Below are 18041 nucleotides of genomic sequence, written 5' to 3'. Positions count from 1 at the left end.
AGATATATATATATATATATACTGTATATATATTAGTGGTCTACCGTGAACTCAGCTTAGTGGCGTTGCAGTTATAAATGTATTTCTTTATCTCTTAAAATGGCATATTTTTCCGCCAACACCAAGGAGACCCTAAAGTTTTTATTTGTTAGGCAATGGATTCTTTGGAATGCTGAACTTTTACATTAGATAATTCCTCCGACAAACCGACACTCAACAGCTTTCAAAATAAGCACTGACGGTGCATTTCAATCTTACCGCCCAGTGATGTCGGGTGTTGGTGCAGATTCGGTCTCCCGGTGAGCGCAAAGTATGCCTTCTGTCTCTCGATGTCCGGGCTTCTATTCCCAACTATGGTGGGGTTTATATTAGGTGCGAATGTCTCTCTCTAGACTCTGATATCACAAACAGCCGTCAGAGCAGAGCCCTGACCCTCTGGCGGTGGCAAGCAACCCGGAGGATCCCAGGGATGTCGGGCAAACGCCAAGGCTTATAAATCGCTCTCTGACGATTTTATACCACAAATAATCCCTTAGGGTGTAGAATTTTATCCAAAAATGTGGGTTATTCAATCTATTTAGTGAACAAGCCGGAGCTCCACAGGAACACGTCTTGCTCTCACGGCTGCTGTCCACACCCCCCCCCCCCCCCCCAATATTTTATTTTATATTTTTTATAAGAATGTTTGGAATTATTTCTATCTTTGTTTCTTCTTTTTTTATAAGTATATTCATGACTTAAAATATTTATTATTTCTTCATATTTTTATTGTTGTAACATTCTGTATATATGAAGAAGTTCTCAATCAATGGAAAATATTCTACAGTTGGCCTAAACTGTTTAAAAAAAGGACATAATAGTGCAAAATGCTCTTATCTGTTAGAGTATTTTAATATTGCAAAGGGGTTTAACACATAGTTAAAGGGACTATCAACATCAGAATATTTGTTGTTTAAAAAGAAAGATAATCCCTTTATTACATACATATTCCCCAGTTTTGCATACCCAACACAGTTATAATAATACACTTTTCACCTATGTGATAACCTTGTATCTATGCTTCTGCAAACTGCCCCCCTTATTTCAGTTCTTTTGACAGACTTGCAGTTTAGAAGAAATCACTTAGCGCCTACTACTAAATGAACCCTTAGCTCTGATGGGTGACCCCTAGTGGTCAGAATCGTTTAAGGAAAATCGGAAAATCAGAAATTATCAAAGCGCCAGTTAAAACAAAGTAGTTTATTTAAAACAATATTAATACTTTAAAATATAGCTTCTAGGCACCTTTTGGAATACAACAGTTGGTGTTCCTAAGGCAGAAAAGTACGAATACGGTTTACATATGGTGGATTATCTTGCATACATTCACATGTTACAATTAACAATAAAACAGTAAAAGGTGCCTTCAAGATGAACAATAAAATTAAGACAAATGGTCCTATATCAGTGTTACTTGTTGTGATTATGGATAACCCAAAGAGGGTGACATAGGGTGACTCAGAAATATCCGGATTAAATAAATAAACAAACTCCCCTATAGCGGTGCTACCTACTACAGTTTTCTATAGCGGTGCTACTTACTATAGTTATCTAACCAGTTTAGGGTTTATACAATAAAGCTTACGGTATTACAACAATTTTCCCTGCTAGAATTCTTACACAGTTCAAAAACAGGCCGGTTAGGGATATCCCTAATTCGGTTTTGCTCAAAATTGTTTTTACATGCAGAGTTAACCAGAGCAGTACTATCCCTCTGGAGAAATAATCCTAAACAAGTTGAAAGTGGGCTATGGCCCCAAACTGTATTAATTCCTATTGTTGCTACTGGCTGAATGAATGGAACTGGTCTACTGTACCTCACAAGGATCAGAGACCGTTCTCCGCTAGCGGATAGAAATGGTGGTGTGTGCTGATAATACGTGATACAAATCAGGTGATTCAAATGTTGCTAATTGACAAATCACAAATAATCAAAAATTGGTGATACTAATAAACATAGTGAAACAATAATTCTAACCGAAAAGTTCAGCAATGAAAAAAGATGTGTAGAAAACAAAACTTCAAAAACAAGATGTCTCCCAAGTGATAAAGTGTACTTCAAAGGATTCCTCAGATATCACTAGTGACCAGCAGGATACCAGCCGACAAAAATATATTAAAAAATTCAAAATCAAAAAATGTGTAAATAATGTAAATAAGGTAAATACGTTATAGTCAGTGTTAGAGTGTTCCAAGTTTGCGATAATCCCTCTTTCTGTGGTTTACAGTCTGTAGTTTAGCAGTCTATGTGAGGTATTTATTGCCTGTAGCGGGGATTGGGCTTCAGCGTCAATAGACAATTTTTCAGCTCCAGCGTCACCCGAGTTTATATTTCTTCTGCCGAAAGAAATAATAATAGTGCAGACGGTTTTTAAAACAAATGAATGAATTGAAATGCTACTCACCAGTCGACGCGTTTCGGTCAAACATAGACCTTTTTCAAGACTTGAAAAAGGTCTATGTTTGACCGAAACGCGTCGATTCATTCATTTGTTTTAAAAACCGTCTGCACTATTATTATTTCTTTCGGCAGAAGGAATATAAACTCGGGTGACGTTGGAGCTGAAAAATTGTCTATTGACGCTGAAGCCCAATCCCCGCTACAGGCAATAAATACCTCACATAGACTGCTAAACTACAGACTGTAAACCACAGAAAGAGGGATTATCGCAAACTTGGAACACTCTAACACTGACTATAACGTATTTACCTTATTTACATTATTTACACATTTTTTTATTTTGAATTTTTTAATATATTTTTGTCGGCTGGTATCCTGCTGGTCACTAGTGATATCTGAGGAATCCTTTGAAGTACACTTTATCACTTGGGAGACATCTTGTTTTTGAAGTTTTGTTTTCTACACATCTTTTTTCATTGCTGAACTTTTCGGTTAGAATTATTGTTTCACTATGTTTATTAGTATCACCAATTTTTGATTATTTGTGATTTGTCAATTAGCAACATTTGAATCACCTGATTTGTATCACGTATTATCAGCACACACCACCATTTCTATCCGCTAGCGGAGAACGGTCTCTGATCCTTGTGAGGTACAGTAGACCAGTTCCATTCATTCAGCCAGTAGCAACAATAGGAATTAATACAGTTTGGGGCCATAGCCCACTTTCAACTTGTTTAGGATTATTTCTCCAGAGGGATAGTACTGCTCTGGTTAACTCTGCATGTAAAAACAATTTTGAGCAAAACCGAATTAGGGATATCCCTAACCGGCCTGTTTTTGAACTGTGTAAGAATTCTAGCAGGGAACATTGTTGTAATACCGTAAGCTTAATTGTATAAACCTTAAACTGGTTAGATAACTATAGTAAGTAGCACCGCTATAGAAAACTGTAGTAGGTAGCACCGCTATAGGGGAGTTTGTTTATTTATTTAATCCGGATATTTCTGAGTCACCCTATGTCACCCTCTTTGGGTTATCCATAATCACAACAGGTAACACTGATATAGGACCATTTGTCTTAATTTTATTGTTCATCTTGAAGGCACCTTTTACTGTTTTATTGTTAATTGTAACATGTGAATGTATGCAAGATAATCCACCATATGTAAACCGTATTCGTACTTTTCTGCCTTAGGAACACCAACTGTTGTATTCCAAAAGGTGCCTAGAAGCTATATTTTAATGTATTAATATTGTTTTAAATAAACTACTTTGTTTTAACTTTACTGTGAAGGAATAGGTTTCACATTTCTGAACCCCAGCCGGTCAGCTGGCGCTTTGATAATTTCTGATTTTCCGATTTTCCTTAGACTTGCAGTTTAGCCAATCAGTGCTCACTCCAGGGTAACTTCACGTGCATGAGCTCAATGTTATCTATATGAAACACATGAACTAATGCCCTCTAGCGGTCAAAATGCATTCAGATTAGAGGCAATCTTCAAGGTCTAATAAATTAGCATATGAACCTCCTAGGTTTAGCTTTCAACTAAGAATACCAAGAGAAAAAAGCAAAATTGGTGATAAAAGTAAATTGGAAAGTTGTTTAAAATTACATTCCCTATTTAAATCATGAAAGTTTTTTTTGGACTTGACAGTCCCTTTAAAGTCAGCTTCAGAACAGCAATACACTAGTGGAATGCATATGGTTAACCAATGACATGAGACATATGGCATAGCCACCAATCACCAGCTAGCTCCCAGTAGTTCATTGCTTCTCCTGAGCCTACCTAGGTATGCTTTTCAACAAAATATACCAATAAAAATAAGTATATGTGATAATAGAAGTGTATTGAAAAATCTCTTACAATTGTATGCTCTATGTCGGGGTTCTTCAAACCATGGGTCTGGACCCATTAATGGGTCGCAACACCATATTTACTGGGTCGCAGCTTGTGTATTGTATGAGAGTATGTGTGGTGTATGTATGTCATATTATCGTGTTTGTTTGTGTATGTGTTATTGTATGAGAATGTGTGTTATTACCTTTTAAAACACTTTCAAGTTTCACTACAATCAGGAATAATGTACTGTACGCGTGCATTTTTGCCAAAAATTACAGCTATCTTGTATATTACTTCAGACATTTTTAAACCAAGCATAAAAATAGGGTTGCAAAGGTATGTGGTATCATGGCACTGGTTCTTGGGGAAAAAAAGTTTGAAGAACCCTGCTCTATGTGAACCATGAATCTTAAAATTTAACTTTAATGTCTCTCTAAAGGGGCATTGAAGGGTCAGTCAAGTCAAAATTAAACTTTCATGATTCAGATAGAGCAAACAATTTTAAACAACATTCCAATTCACTTCCATTATTTAAATGTGCACAGTCTTTTTATATGCACACGTTCTAAGGAACCATCTCTGTATTGTGCATGCTAACCCCGCCGCCACCTACATTATATTTATGTAGGTGGCGGCGGTATAGGGGCGGCAGATTAGGGGTTAATAGGTATAATGTAGGTGGCGGCTGGGTCCAGGAGCGGCGGTTTAGGGGTTAATATATTTATTATAGTTGCGGCGGGGTCAGGGAGCGGCGGTTTTGGGGGTAATACGTTTATTTAGGTGCGGGCGGCTCCGGGAGCGGCGGTTTAGGGGGAAAAACTGTATAGTATAGTGTGGGTGCTTAGTGACAGGCTAGCAAGAAAGCTGCGAAGAAGCCGATGAGCAGCGAGATCGATGACTGTCAGTTAACAACAGTCCTCATCGCTCCGTACTTGGTGCGCGGCTTCTTGACAGTTTTCTTGATAACTTTGGCGAACCTATTCAGGTCCGCAGCGGCGATGTTAGGCGAGCTTAGGCGAGCGTATTGGGCCGGCGAATGCAGCAAAATATGGAGCTTCATAACTAGAGGCCAATATCACAGATTGGATAAATGCACGCAGTGTGCATAAATTCTTAAGGAAAAGTCTACGCCAGATTTTTTATATATTTTTTATAAATAGATCATCCCTTTATTCCACTATTTTGGCATAACCAACACTGTTAATACACTATTTACCTCTGTAATTACCTCATATTTAAGCCTCTTCAGACTGCCCCTTTATTTCAGTTCTTTTGACAGACTTACATTTTAGCCAATCAGTGCTGACTCATAAATAACTCCACAGGAGTGAGCACAATGTTATTTATATGGCACACACGAACAAGCTCTGTCTAGCTGTGAAAAACTGTCAAAATGCATTTAGATAAGAGGCAGCCTTCAAGGGCTTAGAAATTATCATATGAGCCAAACTAGGTTTAGCTTTCAACAAGCTTGAAGACAGCTGCAGTCACAAAAGGCAAAACAATAGCATAGTGAGTAGTAACCAAAGTAAAGTAGTAGTGCTTAGAAGTTTAATGTCCCTTTACATTTTTAAATTTGTCTTCACCATAAATATGTCACACAATTGTTTGCAAGAGTGAAAAAAGTAATCTTGTGCTCTTAAAGGGACAGTCAAGTCCAAAAAAAACTTTCATGATTCAAATAGGGCATGTAAATTTAAACAACTTTCCAATTTACTTTTATCACCAATTTTGCTTTGTTCTCTTGGTATTCTTAGTTGAAAGCTAAACCTAGGAGGCTCATATTCCAATTTCTTAGACCTTGAAGGCCGCCTCTAATCTGAATGCATTTTGACAGTTTTTCACCACCAGAGGACATTATTTTCATATAGATAACATTGATCTCATGCACGTGAAGTTACCTAGGAGTGAACACTGATTGGCTAAAATGCAAGTCTGGCAAAATAATTGAAATAAGGGGTCAGTTTGCAGAGGACTAGATACAAGGTAATTACAGAGGTAAAACATGTATTAATATAACTGTGTTGGTTATGCAAACCTGGGAAATGGGTAATAAAGGGATTATCTATCTTTTTAAACAACAAAAATTCTGGTGACTGTCCCTTTAAGGTAAGATTTTCATTAGGTATTGCAGTCACTTGCCTTGGTATGTCACATATCAGTGGGGCTCCTTATTGGATAATCAATAGACTACCCATCATGCTGTGTTTTCTGCACAGTGCAGCCGATGAAAAACTGTACTGGGGAATTTAAGCTGTGTAAATCCATCCATGAGCACAATTCACTACATCCTGAGTTACTGTAGCTCAGTCTATGTATGTGCTTAACTAAAGGGGAGCCCAGCAAATCATTTCTGAGTTCACAGATAATCAGCCCAGAGGCTGAAATCAAGCAGAGGACACTTGTGTTTGATGGCCATCAGATGTTTTCAGTCCACTTTGATTTGCAGATGGAGAGGGGGCATCAGCTTGTTAGGCAAACGTCAAACACAGCGATAATCCCTGTACCTACTCACCGCTTGCTTCTGCTGTTCAAAGTAGCTCTTAACTCTGCACTACAGCAAGACTGACAGCTGGAAAGGTACAGGCCTAGCTTTAGAAATCCTTAAATCCACATAGATAAATGTCGTTTCAGCTATTTCTTTGTCATTGAAAACCTTTCATTATGTTCCATTTCAATTCATACTTTGAAAGTTTAACAATATAGATAAGAAATATATTCTTTATTGTTTGAAATGAATCTCAACACACAAAACGTTTAAGTAATGACCAGGGACATTATATGAACAGATCTTTTGAAAGTTATGCAGATCAATTGATGGGAGAATATCATTATCATCAGCGATTACATTCGTGAAAAATATTACGCAGTGAGTCTGGTAATTAGCATGTGCTTATTTTTCTTCCAAATGCACAGCTTTCATACAGAACAGACAGTCTTCAATTATGCACCCCAGAACTGCTTAAATTAAACTAAACTCTTTCCTCCAGGCACAGAACAAATGAATATATTCTTATTATAACACAAAGTAATTAAAGCTGCAAGATAGAATTAGGGCTGTGTAAAGAGAATCTGGGCTTTGCTACTTGGTGTTGTGCAATAATTCACATCATAACCTTTTATTCTACATTTTCAGTCCTAAAAAATGACCATACATGGTAAGCATAAAAGATACATTTTATATTGAGGCATTATGGATTGTAATGTTCAAATGAATGTGTTGGATTGTGCAATGGACATTAGAGCATTTTACCTTTGTGCTGAATGCAAATCAATGAAACACTTAGGGCCAGATTATGATTAATACGCTAAATATTGCTTAAGCAAGCTCGATATTTGCGCTCCACTCAGTAATACCAGCGCACACAAATGCATTGGCATTGCAGGGAAGCCAATGGAAGCCTCGTTCTCATGCCGTCAGAGGCAGCTGAGAATCTAGCACAGCGAAGGGGGTAAGTTGCACAGGGATGGGCAGCAAAGTGTAAATATATATGTATATGTATATGAATATATACATATATATGTATTTATGTGTTAATATGTGTATATATACATATATATTTACAGGGAACACACCGTCGCCAAAGACTGCAATGTAAAGGCTATTTTTAGTGCCACACTCGCACACTTTAACCCCTAAAAACTGCTTTGTGCACTTTTTTTTTAATAAAAATAAAGATGTTACATTTTTTTAATCAAAAAGGAAACTCACACATTATTTTGGGGGCAATTGTGGTATTTTTTTGAAAATTGACCAGAGATCTAATCTCTGGTTAATTTTTGGAGCTTACGGTAGCATTTATCAGCCACTTGTAATGGCTGGTTATTTATCGTGCACCTGTAAACAGGCGAACTTGCCCATTTTTATGGGCATGCGATAAATTAGTGCTCCACTTGTAATCTAGCCCATAGTTTGGATATGAAACCCAAAAAAAAATATTTTGGGATTCAGACAAGCATACAATTTAAAAGAAAGTTTCCAATTCACTTCTACTTCTACTTTGCTTTGTTCTTATGGTATTCTTTGTTGAAGAGATTCCTAAGTAGGTGCAGGGGCGAAACTACAGGGGGTGCAGAGGTCGCAATTTACAATAAAAAACGTTGACCTGCCAGTGCCTGCACTGATATCATGTGAGTGTGACATGATGCTTCACTAGTGTCTCTGACTACAGGAGTTAGTGTTTCTGTTTTACCCATTGGCGTTTGCAACAACGTTACAATTTACTTCTATTATCCAATTTGTTCATTCTTTTGGTATTCTTTGTTGAAGGAGCAGTAATGCACTACTGGAAGCTAGCTGAAATCCAATGACAAGAGGCATATATGTGCAGCCACCAATCAGCTGCTTCTGAGCCTACCCTAGGTATACTTTTCAACAAAAGTCGATAATAGAAATACAATGGAAAGTTATTTAACCCCTTAACGACTGAGGACGTGCAGGGTACGTCCTCAGAAAAAAGGCAGTTAATGCCTGAGAACGTACCCTGCACGTCCTCAGTCTGGAAAGCAGCTGGAAGCGATCCTGCTCGCTTCCAGCTGCTTTCCGGTTATTGCAGTGATGCCTCGACATTGAGGCATCCTGCAATAACACTTTCTGGCCATCCGATGCAGAGAGAGCCACTCTGTGGCCCTCTCTGCACCGGACATCGATGGCCGGTATCGTTGGTGGGTGGGAGCCGACTTGGGAGGCGGGTGGGCGGCCATCGGTGTGATCTGGAAGGTGGAGGGGGGCGGGATCGGGGGCGGAGCCTTCGGGGGCGCGCACGGGCGCGCGCGCGTGCACGGTGGGTGGCGGGCGGGCGCGTGCACGGGGCGGGAGCGGGTGGGAACCGCTACACTACAGAAAAAAAGTAAAGAGTAAGTGTATTAAAAAAATGAAATAAACATTTTAAAAATAAAGCATTTAAGCGATCTGGAAGGGGTGGGGGGTTGGTATTGGGGGGGGGGGAAGCTACACTACAGAAAAAGGAAATTTTTTAAATAAAAACACATATTTTCACTAAAATGGGTACTAGCAGACAGCTGCCAGTACCCAAGATGGCGCACATTAAGTCAGAGGGGGAGGGTTAGAGAGCTGTTGGGTGGGGGATCAGTGAGGTTGGGGGCTAAGGGGGATCCTACACAGAAGCATATGTAAATATGCTAAAACAAAATGCACAAAAATGCACAAATTTTCCTTTTATTTTAGTACTGGCAGAGTTTCTGCCAGTACTTAAGATGGCGGGGACATTTGTGGGGTAGGGGAGGGAAGAGAGATGTTTGGGAGGGATCAGGGGGTCTGATGTTTCAGGTGGGAGGCTGATCTCTACACTAAAGCTAAAATTAACCCTGCAAGCTCCCTACAAGCTACCTAATTAACCCCTTCACTGCTAGCCATAATACACGTGTGATGCGCAGCGCCATTTAGCAGCATTCTAATTACCAAAAAGCAACGCCAAAGTCATATATGTCTGCTATTTCTGAACAAAGGGGATCCCAGAGAAGCATTTACAACCATTTGTGCCATAATTGCACAAGCTGTTTGTAAATGATTTCAGTGACAAACCTAAAATTGTGAAAAATGTAATGTTTTTTTTAATTTGATCGCATTTGGCGGTGAAATGGTGGCATGAAATATACCAAAATGGGCCTAGATCAATACTTGGGGTTGTCTACTACACTACACTAAAGCTAAAAATACCCCAAAAAGCTCCTTACATGCTCCCTAATTAACCCCTTCACTGCTGGGCATAATACACGTGTGGTGCGCAGTGGCATTTAGCGGCCTTCTAATTACCAAAAAGCAATGCCAAAGCCATACATGTCTGCTATTTCTGAACAAAGGGGATCCCAGAGAAGAATTTACAACCATTTATGCCATAATTGCACAAGCAGTTTGTAAATAATTTCAGTGAGAAACTGAAAGTTTGTGAAAAAATTTGTGAAAAAGTGAACAATTTTTTGTATTTGATCGCATTTGGCGGTGAAATGGTGGCATGAAATATACCAAAATGGGCCTAGATCAATACTTTGGGATGTCTTCTAAAAAAAATATATATATGTCAATGGATATTCAGGGATTCCTGAAAGATATCAGTGTCCCAATGTAACTAGCGCTAATTTTGAAAAAAATATGTTTTGAAAATAGCAAAGTGCTACTTGTATTTATGGCCCTATAAGTTACAAAAAAAGCAAAGAACATGTAAACATTGGGTATTTCTAAACTCAGGACAAAATTTAGAAACTATTTAGCATGGGTGTTTTTTGGTGGTTGTAGATATGTAACAGATTTTGGGGTTCAAAGTTAGAAAAAGTGTGTTTTTTTCCATTTTTCCTCATATTTTATAATTTTTTTGATAGTAAATGATAAGATATGATGAAAATAATGGTATTTTTAGAAAGTCCATTTAATGGCGAGAAAAACGGTATATAATATGTGTGGGTACAGTAAATGAGTAAGAGGAAAATTTCAGCTAAACACAAACACTGCAGAAATGTAAAAATAGCCTTGGTCCCAAACGGACAGAAAATGGAAAAGTGCTCTGGTCACTAAGGGGTTAAAATTGCATGCTCTATCTGAATCATAAAAACAATTGGGTTTCATGTCTCTTCGATGATAAAATGTGCTAATATATTAGATCATTGTATTATTGCAATCGTATATGACTTTAAAATATATTTACCAAGTTACTGGTTAATATCAAGATCTCTGTTTTCTCTTAAAGATTGTACCATTCCATTAGAAATAACCCTTTACTGTAGTGAAACACTTGCTATATTTATGTTTACTTACCCATAGATTGTATATTATACTTTTTGTTTGTCTTCTATTGAAACTATGTGCTATTTAATGTGTGATTCTGTATGTATATATATATATATTCCTTTTTTTTTTCTTGTGAAGACTTCCAGATAAAAAAACTCATTATTCACATTTTTATTTTGTAGCCTAATAAAAAATGAGAGTATTCAAGATTAAGCCTCTATCTCATGACACTGTATTTTATTTCAGATATGAATATGGAATTTAATCCCTCTGATCATCCACGGGCAAGCACAATATTCCTTAGTAAATCCCAAACAGATGGTAAGTTATGAAAATGTTCTTGTCTTCTGTGCTCTAAAAATATTAGTTTGTCAGATTTTTAGTTATATGAAAATGTATTGCCTTTACTAAGGACTGATTAACACTGCTGTATAGTTTTAATAATTGCCTTAGGGACATCACAACTGACATCGAAGAGACATCACAACCGAAAAAGCTTTGAATAGGATAAATGCATCCTTGGGTATAAAGCAACAGAGTGTGTTCCTGGGGAGGTGGGACAAAAATAATTGGTTTGATGAGAGGAGAGAAGGAGGTGAAGGAACAGATAAATGGAAAGGTGATTTGGTATTAGATAAATAGGATATTACATGGGGGAGAAGGTTCATCATTTTCTGGTACCCATTATTTTTTGTTTACATCCTTTTTTTTCTCCCTGTTTTGTTACTTTACTTATAATATTTCCAACTTAAAGTGAATGTAAAGTTTAATGAATAAGTGCCCGGTATCTAAAACTAATCTTAAAAACAGGGGCACTTTAATTCATTAAAGGGACAGTCTAGTCAAAATTAAACTTTCATGATTCATATAGGATATGCAATTGTAAACAAGTTTCCAATTTACTTTTATCATCACATTTGGTAGTAGACTGTCTCTTTAAAGTGAATGTAAATTTTGATGCTAAAGTGCCTGGTTTTTAAAACTTTGATTAAAAACAGGGGCACTTTAATTCATCAAAGTTTACATTTCACTCCTGTTGTGAAGAAATACTTACCTTTTCAACTTCACAGCAACTCCAGCTTCCTTCGGTCTCACAAGCCATTTCTGATGTCAGAAATGATTGATAGGTCATCCTCCAATCACAGGTTCCCCCCCGGGGGATTCAGTGTCTGATTCACTGCTGTAATTGGAGGAAGCTGGATGCCTCATTTTAGACCCAGGAAGAGGCTTTGAAATGGGTGGAGGAAGCTGGAGTTGCCGTGAAGATTAAAAGGTACGTTTTTTTTCACAACAGGAGTGAAATAAAAATTTTGATGAATTAAAGTGCCCCTGTTTTTAATCAAAGTTTTAAAAACCGGGCACTTTAGCATCAAAATTTACATTCACTTTAAGTATTTTAAAAAATAAGTGTGTTTGTAAAGTTTAATGAATGAAAGTGCTCCTATTTTTAAGATTAGTTTTAGATACCGGGCACTTATTCATTAAACTTCACTTTAAGGCTGTTTTCGAGGTTCTACAGTAATTGTAAGTGTTGCTGTGAATGCCCCAGCACACACCTAAAACATCCACTACACCCTAGGCTTTAGAATCTCAGAAACATTTTAAAGGGCCACTAAAGTCAAATTAAAGGTTAATTTCTTTCATGTAATTAGCAAGAGTCCATGATCTAGTGACGTATGGGATATACATTCCTACCAGGAGGGGCAAAGTTTCCCAAACCTCAAAATGCCTATAAATACACCCCTCACCACACCCACAAATCAGTTTTACAAACTTTGCCTCCCTTGGAGGTGGTGAAGTAAGTTTGTGCTAGATTCTTCGTTGATATGCGCTCCGCAACAGGTTGGAGCCCGGTTTTCCTCTCAGTGTGCAGTGAATGTCGGAGGGTTGTGAGGAGAGTATTGCCTGTTTGAATTCAATGATCTCCTTCTACGGATCTATTTCATAGGTTCTCTGTTATCGGTCATAGAGATTCATCTCTTACCTCCCTTTTCTAATCGACGATATACTCTTATATATACCATTACCTCTACTGATTCTCGTTTCAGTACTGGTTTGGCTATCTACTACATGTAGAGGAGTGTCCTGGGGTAAGTAAGTCTTATTTTCTGTGACACTCTAAGCTATGGTTGGGCACTTTTATATAAAGTTCTAAATATATGTGTTCAAACATTTATTTGCCTTGATTCAGGATGTTCAATATTCCTTATTTCAGACAGTCAGTTTCATTATTTGGGATAATGCATTTGAATATTAAAATTTTCTTACCTTAAAAAATTTGACTTTTTTCCTGTGGGCTGTTAGGCTCGTAGGGGCTGAAAATGCTTCATTTTATTGCGTCATTCTTGGCGCGGACTTTTTTGGCGCAAAAAAAATTTTTCCTTGTCATTTCCGGCGTCATACGTGTCACCGGAAGTTGTTTTGTATTTGCGTCATTTTTTTGACTTTTTTGCACCAAAGATGTCAGCGTCGCCGGATGTGGCGTCATTTTTGGCGCCAAAGCATTTAGGCGCCAAATAATGTGGGCGTCTTTTTTGGCGCTAAAAAATATGGGCGTCATTATTGTCTCCACATTATTTAAGTCTCATTGTTTATTTGCTTCTGGTTGCTAGAAGCTTGTTCATTGGCATTCTTTCCCATTCCTGAAACTGTCATTTAAGGAATTTGATAAATTTTGCTTTATATGTTGTTTTTTCTATTACATATTGCAAGATGTCTCAGGTTGACCCTGAATCAGAAGCTACTTCTGGAAATTCGCTGCCTGATGCTGGATCTACCAAAGTTAAGTGTATTTGTTGTAAACTTGTGGTAACTGTCCCTCCAGCTGTTGTTTGTGATAAATGTCATGATAAACTTGCTAATGCAGAGAATATTTCCTTTAGTAATGTTCCATTACCTGTTGCTGTTCCTTCAACATCTAATGCTCAGGGTGTTCCTGTTAACATAAGAGATTTTGTTTCTAAATCTATTAAGAAGGCTATGTCTGTTATTCCTCCTTCCAGTAAACGTAAAAGGTCTTTTAAAACTTCTCATTTTTCAGATGAATTTTTAAATGAACATCACCATTCTGATTCTGTTTCTGATGATGATTTCTCTGGTTCAGAGGAGTCTGTTTCAGAGATTGATACTGATAAATCTTCATATTTATTTAAAATGGAATTTATTTGTTCTTTACTTAAAGAAGTCTTAATTGCATTAGAAATAGAGGAATCTGGTCCTCTTGATACTAAATCTAAATGTTTAAATATGGGTTTTAAACCTCCTGTGGTTATTTCGGAAGTTTTTCCTGTCCCTGATGCTATTTCTGAAGTAATTTCCAGGGAATGGAATAATCTGGGTAATTCTTTTACTCCTTCTAAAAGGTTTAAAAAATTGTATCCTGTGCCATCTGACAGATTAGAGTTTTGGGACAAAATCCCTAAAATTGATGGGGCTATCTCTACTCTTGCTAAACGTGCTACTATTCCTACGGCAGATAGTACTTCCTTTAAGGATCCATTAGATAGGAAGATTGAATCCTTTCTAAGAAAAGCCTATTTATGTTCAGGTAATCTTCTTAGACCTGCTATATCTTTGGCAGATGTTGCTGCAGCTTCAACTTTCTGGTTAGAGGCTTTAGCACAACAAGTAACAGATCATAATTCTCAGAGCATTGTTAATCTTCTTCAACATGCTAATAACTTTATTTGTGATGCCATCTTTGATATCATTAGGGTTGATATCAGGTATATGTCTTTAGCTATTTTAGCTAGAAGAGCTTTATGGCTTAAAACTTGGAATGCTGATATGTCTTCTAAGTCAACTTTGCTTTCCCTCTCTTTCCAAGGTAATAAATTGTTTGGCTCACAGTTGGATTCTATTATTTCAACTGTTACTGGGGGGAAAGGAACTTTTTTTACCGCAGGATATAAAATTTAAAGGTAAATATAGGGCTGCTAATCGTTTACGTTCCTTTCGTCAGAATAAGGAGCAAAAGCCCGATCCTTCCTCTACAGGAACAGTTTCTGTTTGGAAACCATCTCTGGTCTGGAATAAATCCAAACCTTTTAGAAAGCCAAAACAAGCTCCCAAGTCCACATGAAGGTGCGGCCCTCATTCCAGCCCAGCTGGTAGGGGGCAGATTACGATTTTTCAAAGAAATTTGGATCAATTCGATTCACAGTCTTTGGATTCAGAACATTGTTTCACAAGGGTACAGAATAGGTTTCAAGATAAGGCCTCCTGCAAGAAGATTTTTTCTTTCTCGCGTTCCATTGCATCCAGTGAAAGCTCAAGCGTTTCTGAAATGTGTTTCAGATCTAGAGTTGGCTGGAGTAATTGTGCCAGTTCCAGTTCTGGAACAGGGGCTGGGTTTTTACTCAAATCTATTCATCGTGCCAAAGAAGGAGAATTCCTTCAGACCAGTTCTGGATTTAAAAATATTGAATCGTTATGTAAGGATACCAACATTCAAAATGGTAACTATAAGGACTATTCTACCTTTTGTTCAGCAAGGGCATTATATGTCCACAATAGATTTGCAGGATGCATATCTGCATATTCCGATTCATCCAGATCACTATCAGTTTCTGAGATTCTCTTTTCTAGACAAGCATTACCAATTTGTGGCTCTGCCATTCGGCCTAGCAACAGCTCCAAGGATTTTTACAAAGGTTCTCTGTGTCCTGCTATCTGTAATCAGAGAACAGGGTATTGTGGTATTTCCTTATTTGGACGATATCTTGGTACTTGCTCAGTCTTCACATTTCGCAGAATCTCATACGAATCAACTTATATTGTTTCTTCAAGAACATGGTTGGAGGATCAATTTACCAAAAAGTTCATTGATTCCTCAGACAAGGGTAACCTTTTTAGGTTTCCAGATAGATTCAGTGTCCATGACTCTGTCTCTAACGGACAAAAGACGTCTGAAGTTGGTTTCAGCCTGTCGAAACCTTCAGTCTCAATCATTCCCTTCGGTAGCATTATGCATGGAAATTCTAGGTCTTATGACTGCTGCATCGGACGCGATCCCCTTTGCTCGTTTTCACATGCGACCTCTTCAGCTCTGTATGCTGAACCAGTGGTGCAGGGATTATACAAAGATATCACAGTTAATATCTTTAAATCCGATTGTTCGACACTCTCTGACGTGGTGGACAGACCACCATCGTCTAGTTCAGGGGGCTTCTTTTGTTCTTCCATCCTGGACTGTGATCTCAACAGATGCGACTCTGACAGGTTGGGGAGCTGTATGGGGGTCTCTGACAGCGCAGGGGGTTTGGAAATCTCAGGAGGCGAGATTACCAATCAACATTTTTGAACTCCGTGCGATTTTCAGAGCTCTTCAGTCGTGGCCTCTTCTGAAGAGAGAATCGTTCATTTGTTTTCAGACGGACAATGTCACAACCGTGGCATATGTCAATCATCAAGGAGGGACTCACAGTCCTCTGGCCATGAAAGAAGTATCTCGAATACTTGTATGGGCGGAATCCAGCTCCTGTCTAATTTCTGGGGTTCACATCCCAGGTATAGACAATTGGGAAGCGGATTATCTCAGCCGCCAGACGTTACATCCGGGCGAATGGTCTCTTCACCCAGAAGTTTTTCTTCAGATTGTTCAAATCTGGGGACTTCCAGAAATAGATCTGATGGCTTCTCATCTAAACAAGAAGCTTCCCAGGTATCTGTCCAGATCCAGGGATCCTCAGGCGGAGGCAGTGGATGCATTGTCACTTCCTTGGAAGTATCATCCTACCTATATCTTTCCACCTCTAGTTCTTCTTCCAAGAGTGATCTCCAAGATTCTAAAGGAGCGTTCGTTTGTTCTGCTGGTGGCTCCAGCATGGCCTCACAGGTTTTGGTATGCGGATCTTGTTTGGATGGCTACTTGCCAACCTTGGACTCTTCCGTTAAGACCAGACCTTCTTTCGCAAGGTCCTTTTTTCCATCAGGATCTCAAATCATTAAATTTGAAGGTATGGAGATTGAACGCTTGATTCTCAGTCATAGAGGTTTCTCTGACTCCGTAATTAATACTATGTTGCAGGCTTGTAAATCCGTGTCTAGGAAGATATATTATCGAGTCTGGAAGACTTACATTGCTTGGTGTTCTTCTCATCATTTTTCTTGGCATTCTTTTAGAATTCCTAGAATTTTACAGTTTCTCCAGGATGGTCTGGATAAAGGCTTGTCTGCAAGTTCCTTGAAAGGACAAATTTCTGCTCTCTCTGTGCTGTTTCACAGAAAGATTGCTAATCTTCCTTATATTCATTGTTTTTTACAGGCTTTGGTTCATATTAAACCTGTCATTAAGTCAATTTCTCCTTCTTGGAGTTTGAATTTGGTTTTGAGGGCTCTTCAAGCTCCTCCGTTTGAACCTATGCATTCGCTGGATATTAAATTACTTTCTTGGAAAGTTTTGTTTCTTTTGGCCATCTCTTCTGCTAGAAGAGTTTCTGAATTATCTGCTCTTTCTTGTGAGTCTCCTTTTCTGATTTTTCATCAGGATAAGGCAGTGTTGCGAACTTCATTTAAATTTTTACCTAAGGTTGTGAATTCTAACAACATTAGTAGAGAAATTGTGGTTCCTTCATTATGTCCTAATCTTAAGAATTCTAAGGAAAGAGCTTTGAAATATTATGTTGAAGCTACTAAAGATTTCCGAACGACTTCTAGTCTATTTGTTATCTTTTCCGGTTCCAGGAAAGGCCAGAAGGCCTCTGCCGTTTCTCTGGCATCTTGGTTAAAGTCTTTGATTCATCATGCTTATGTTGAGTTGGGTAAAACTCCGCCTCAAAGAATTACAGCTCATTCTACTAGGTCAGTTTCTACTTCCTGGGCGTTTAGGAATGAAGCTACTTGGTCTTCTTTGCATACTTTTACTAAATTCTACCATTTTGATGTTTTTTCTTCTTCTGAAGCAGTTTTTGGTAGAAAAGTACTTCAGGCAGCTGTTTCAGTTTGATTCTTCTGCTTATAGTTTCAATCAATTTGTTTCACTTTTTTGGATTGTGGATTATTTTTCAGCGGA

General features: G+C 38.1%; 1 protein-coding gene across 1 annotated transcript in view; it reads left to right on the top strand.

Annotated features, from left to right (window-relative positions):
• CCNY (cyclin Y) overlaps nucleotides 1–18041 on the top strand; it is a 428167-nt gene that overhangs the window by 266041 nt on the left and 144085 nt on the right. Inside the window, exon 2 of the mRNA XM_053713846.1 lies at nucleotides 11276–11350. Coding sequence (XP_053569821.1) covers nucleotides 11276–11350 — 75 coding nt within the window. The remainder of the gene's footprint in view (nucleotides 1–11275; nucleotides 11351–18041) is intronic.

Source organism: Bombina bombina, chromosome 5 (assembly GCF_027579735.1).
Source record: "Bombina bombina isolate aBomBom1 chromosome 5, aBomBom1.pri, whole genome shotgun sequence".
NCBI classification, from domain to species: Eukaryota; Metazoa; Chordata; class Amphibia; order Anura; family Bombinatoridae; genus Bombina; species Bombina bombina.
The sequence above is the reverse complement of the archived record's forward strand: the minus strand, read 5'-3'. Positions and strand labels throughout refer to the sequence as shown.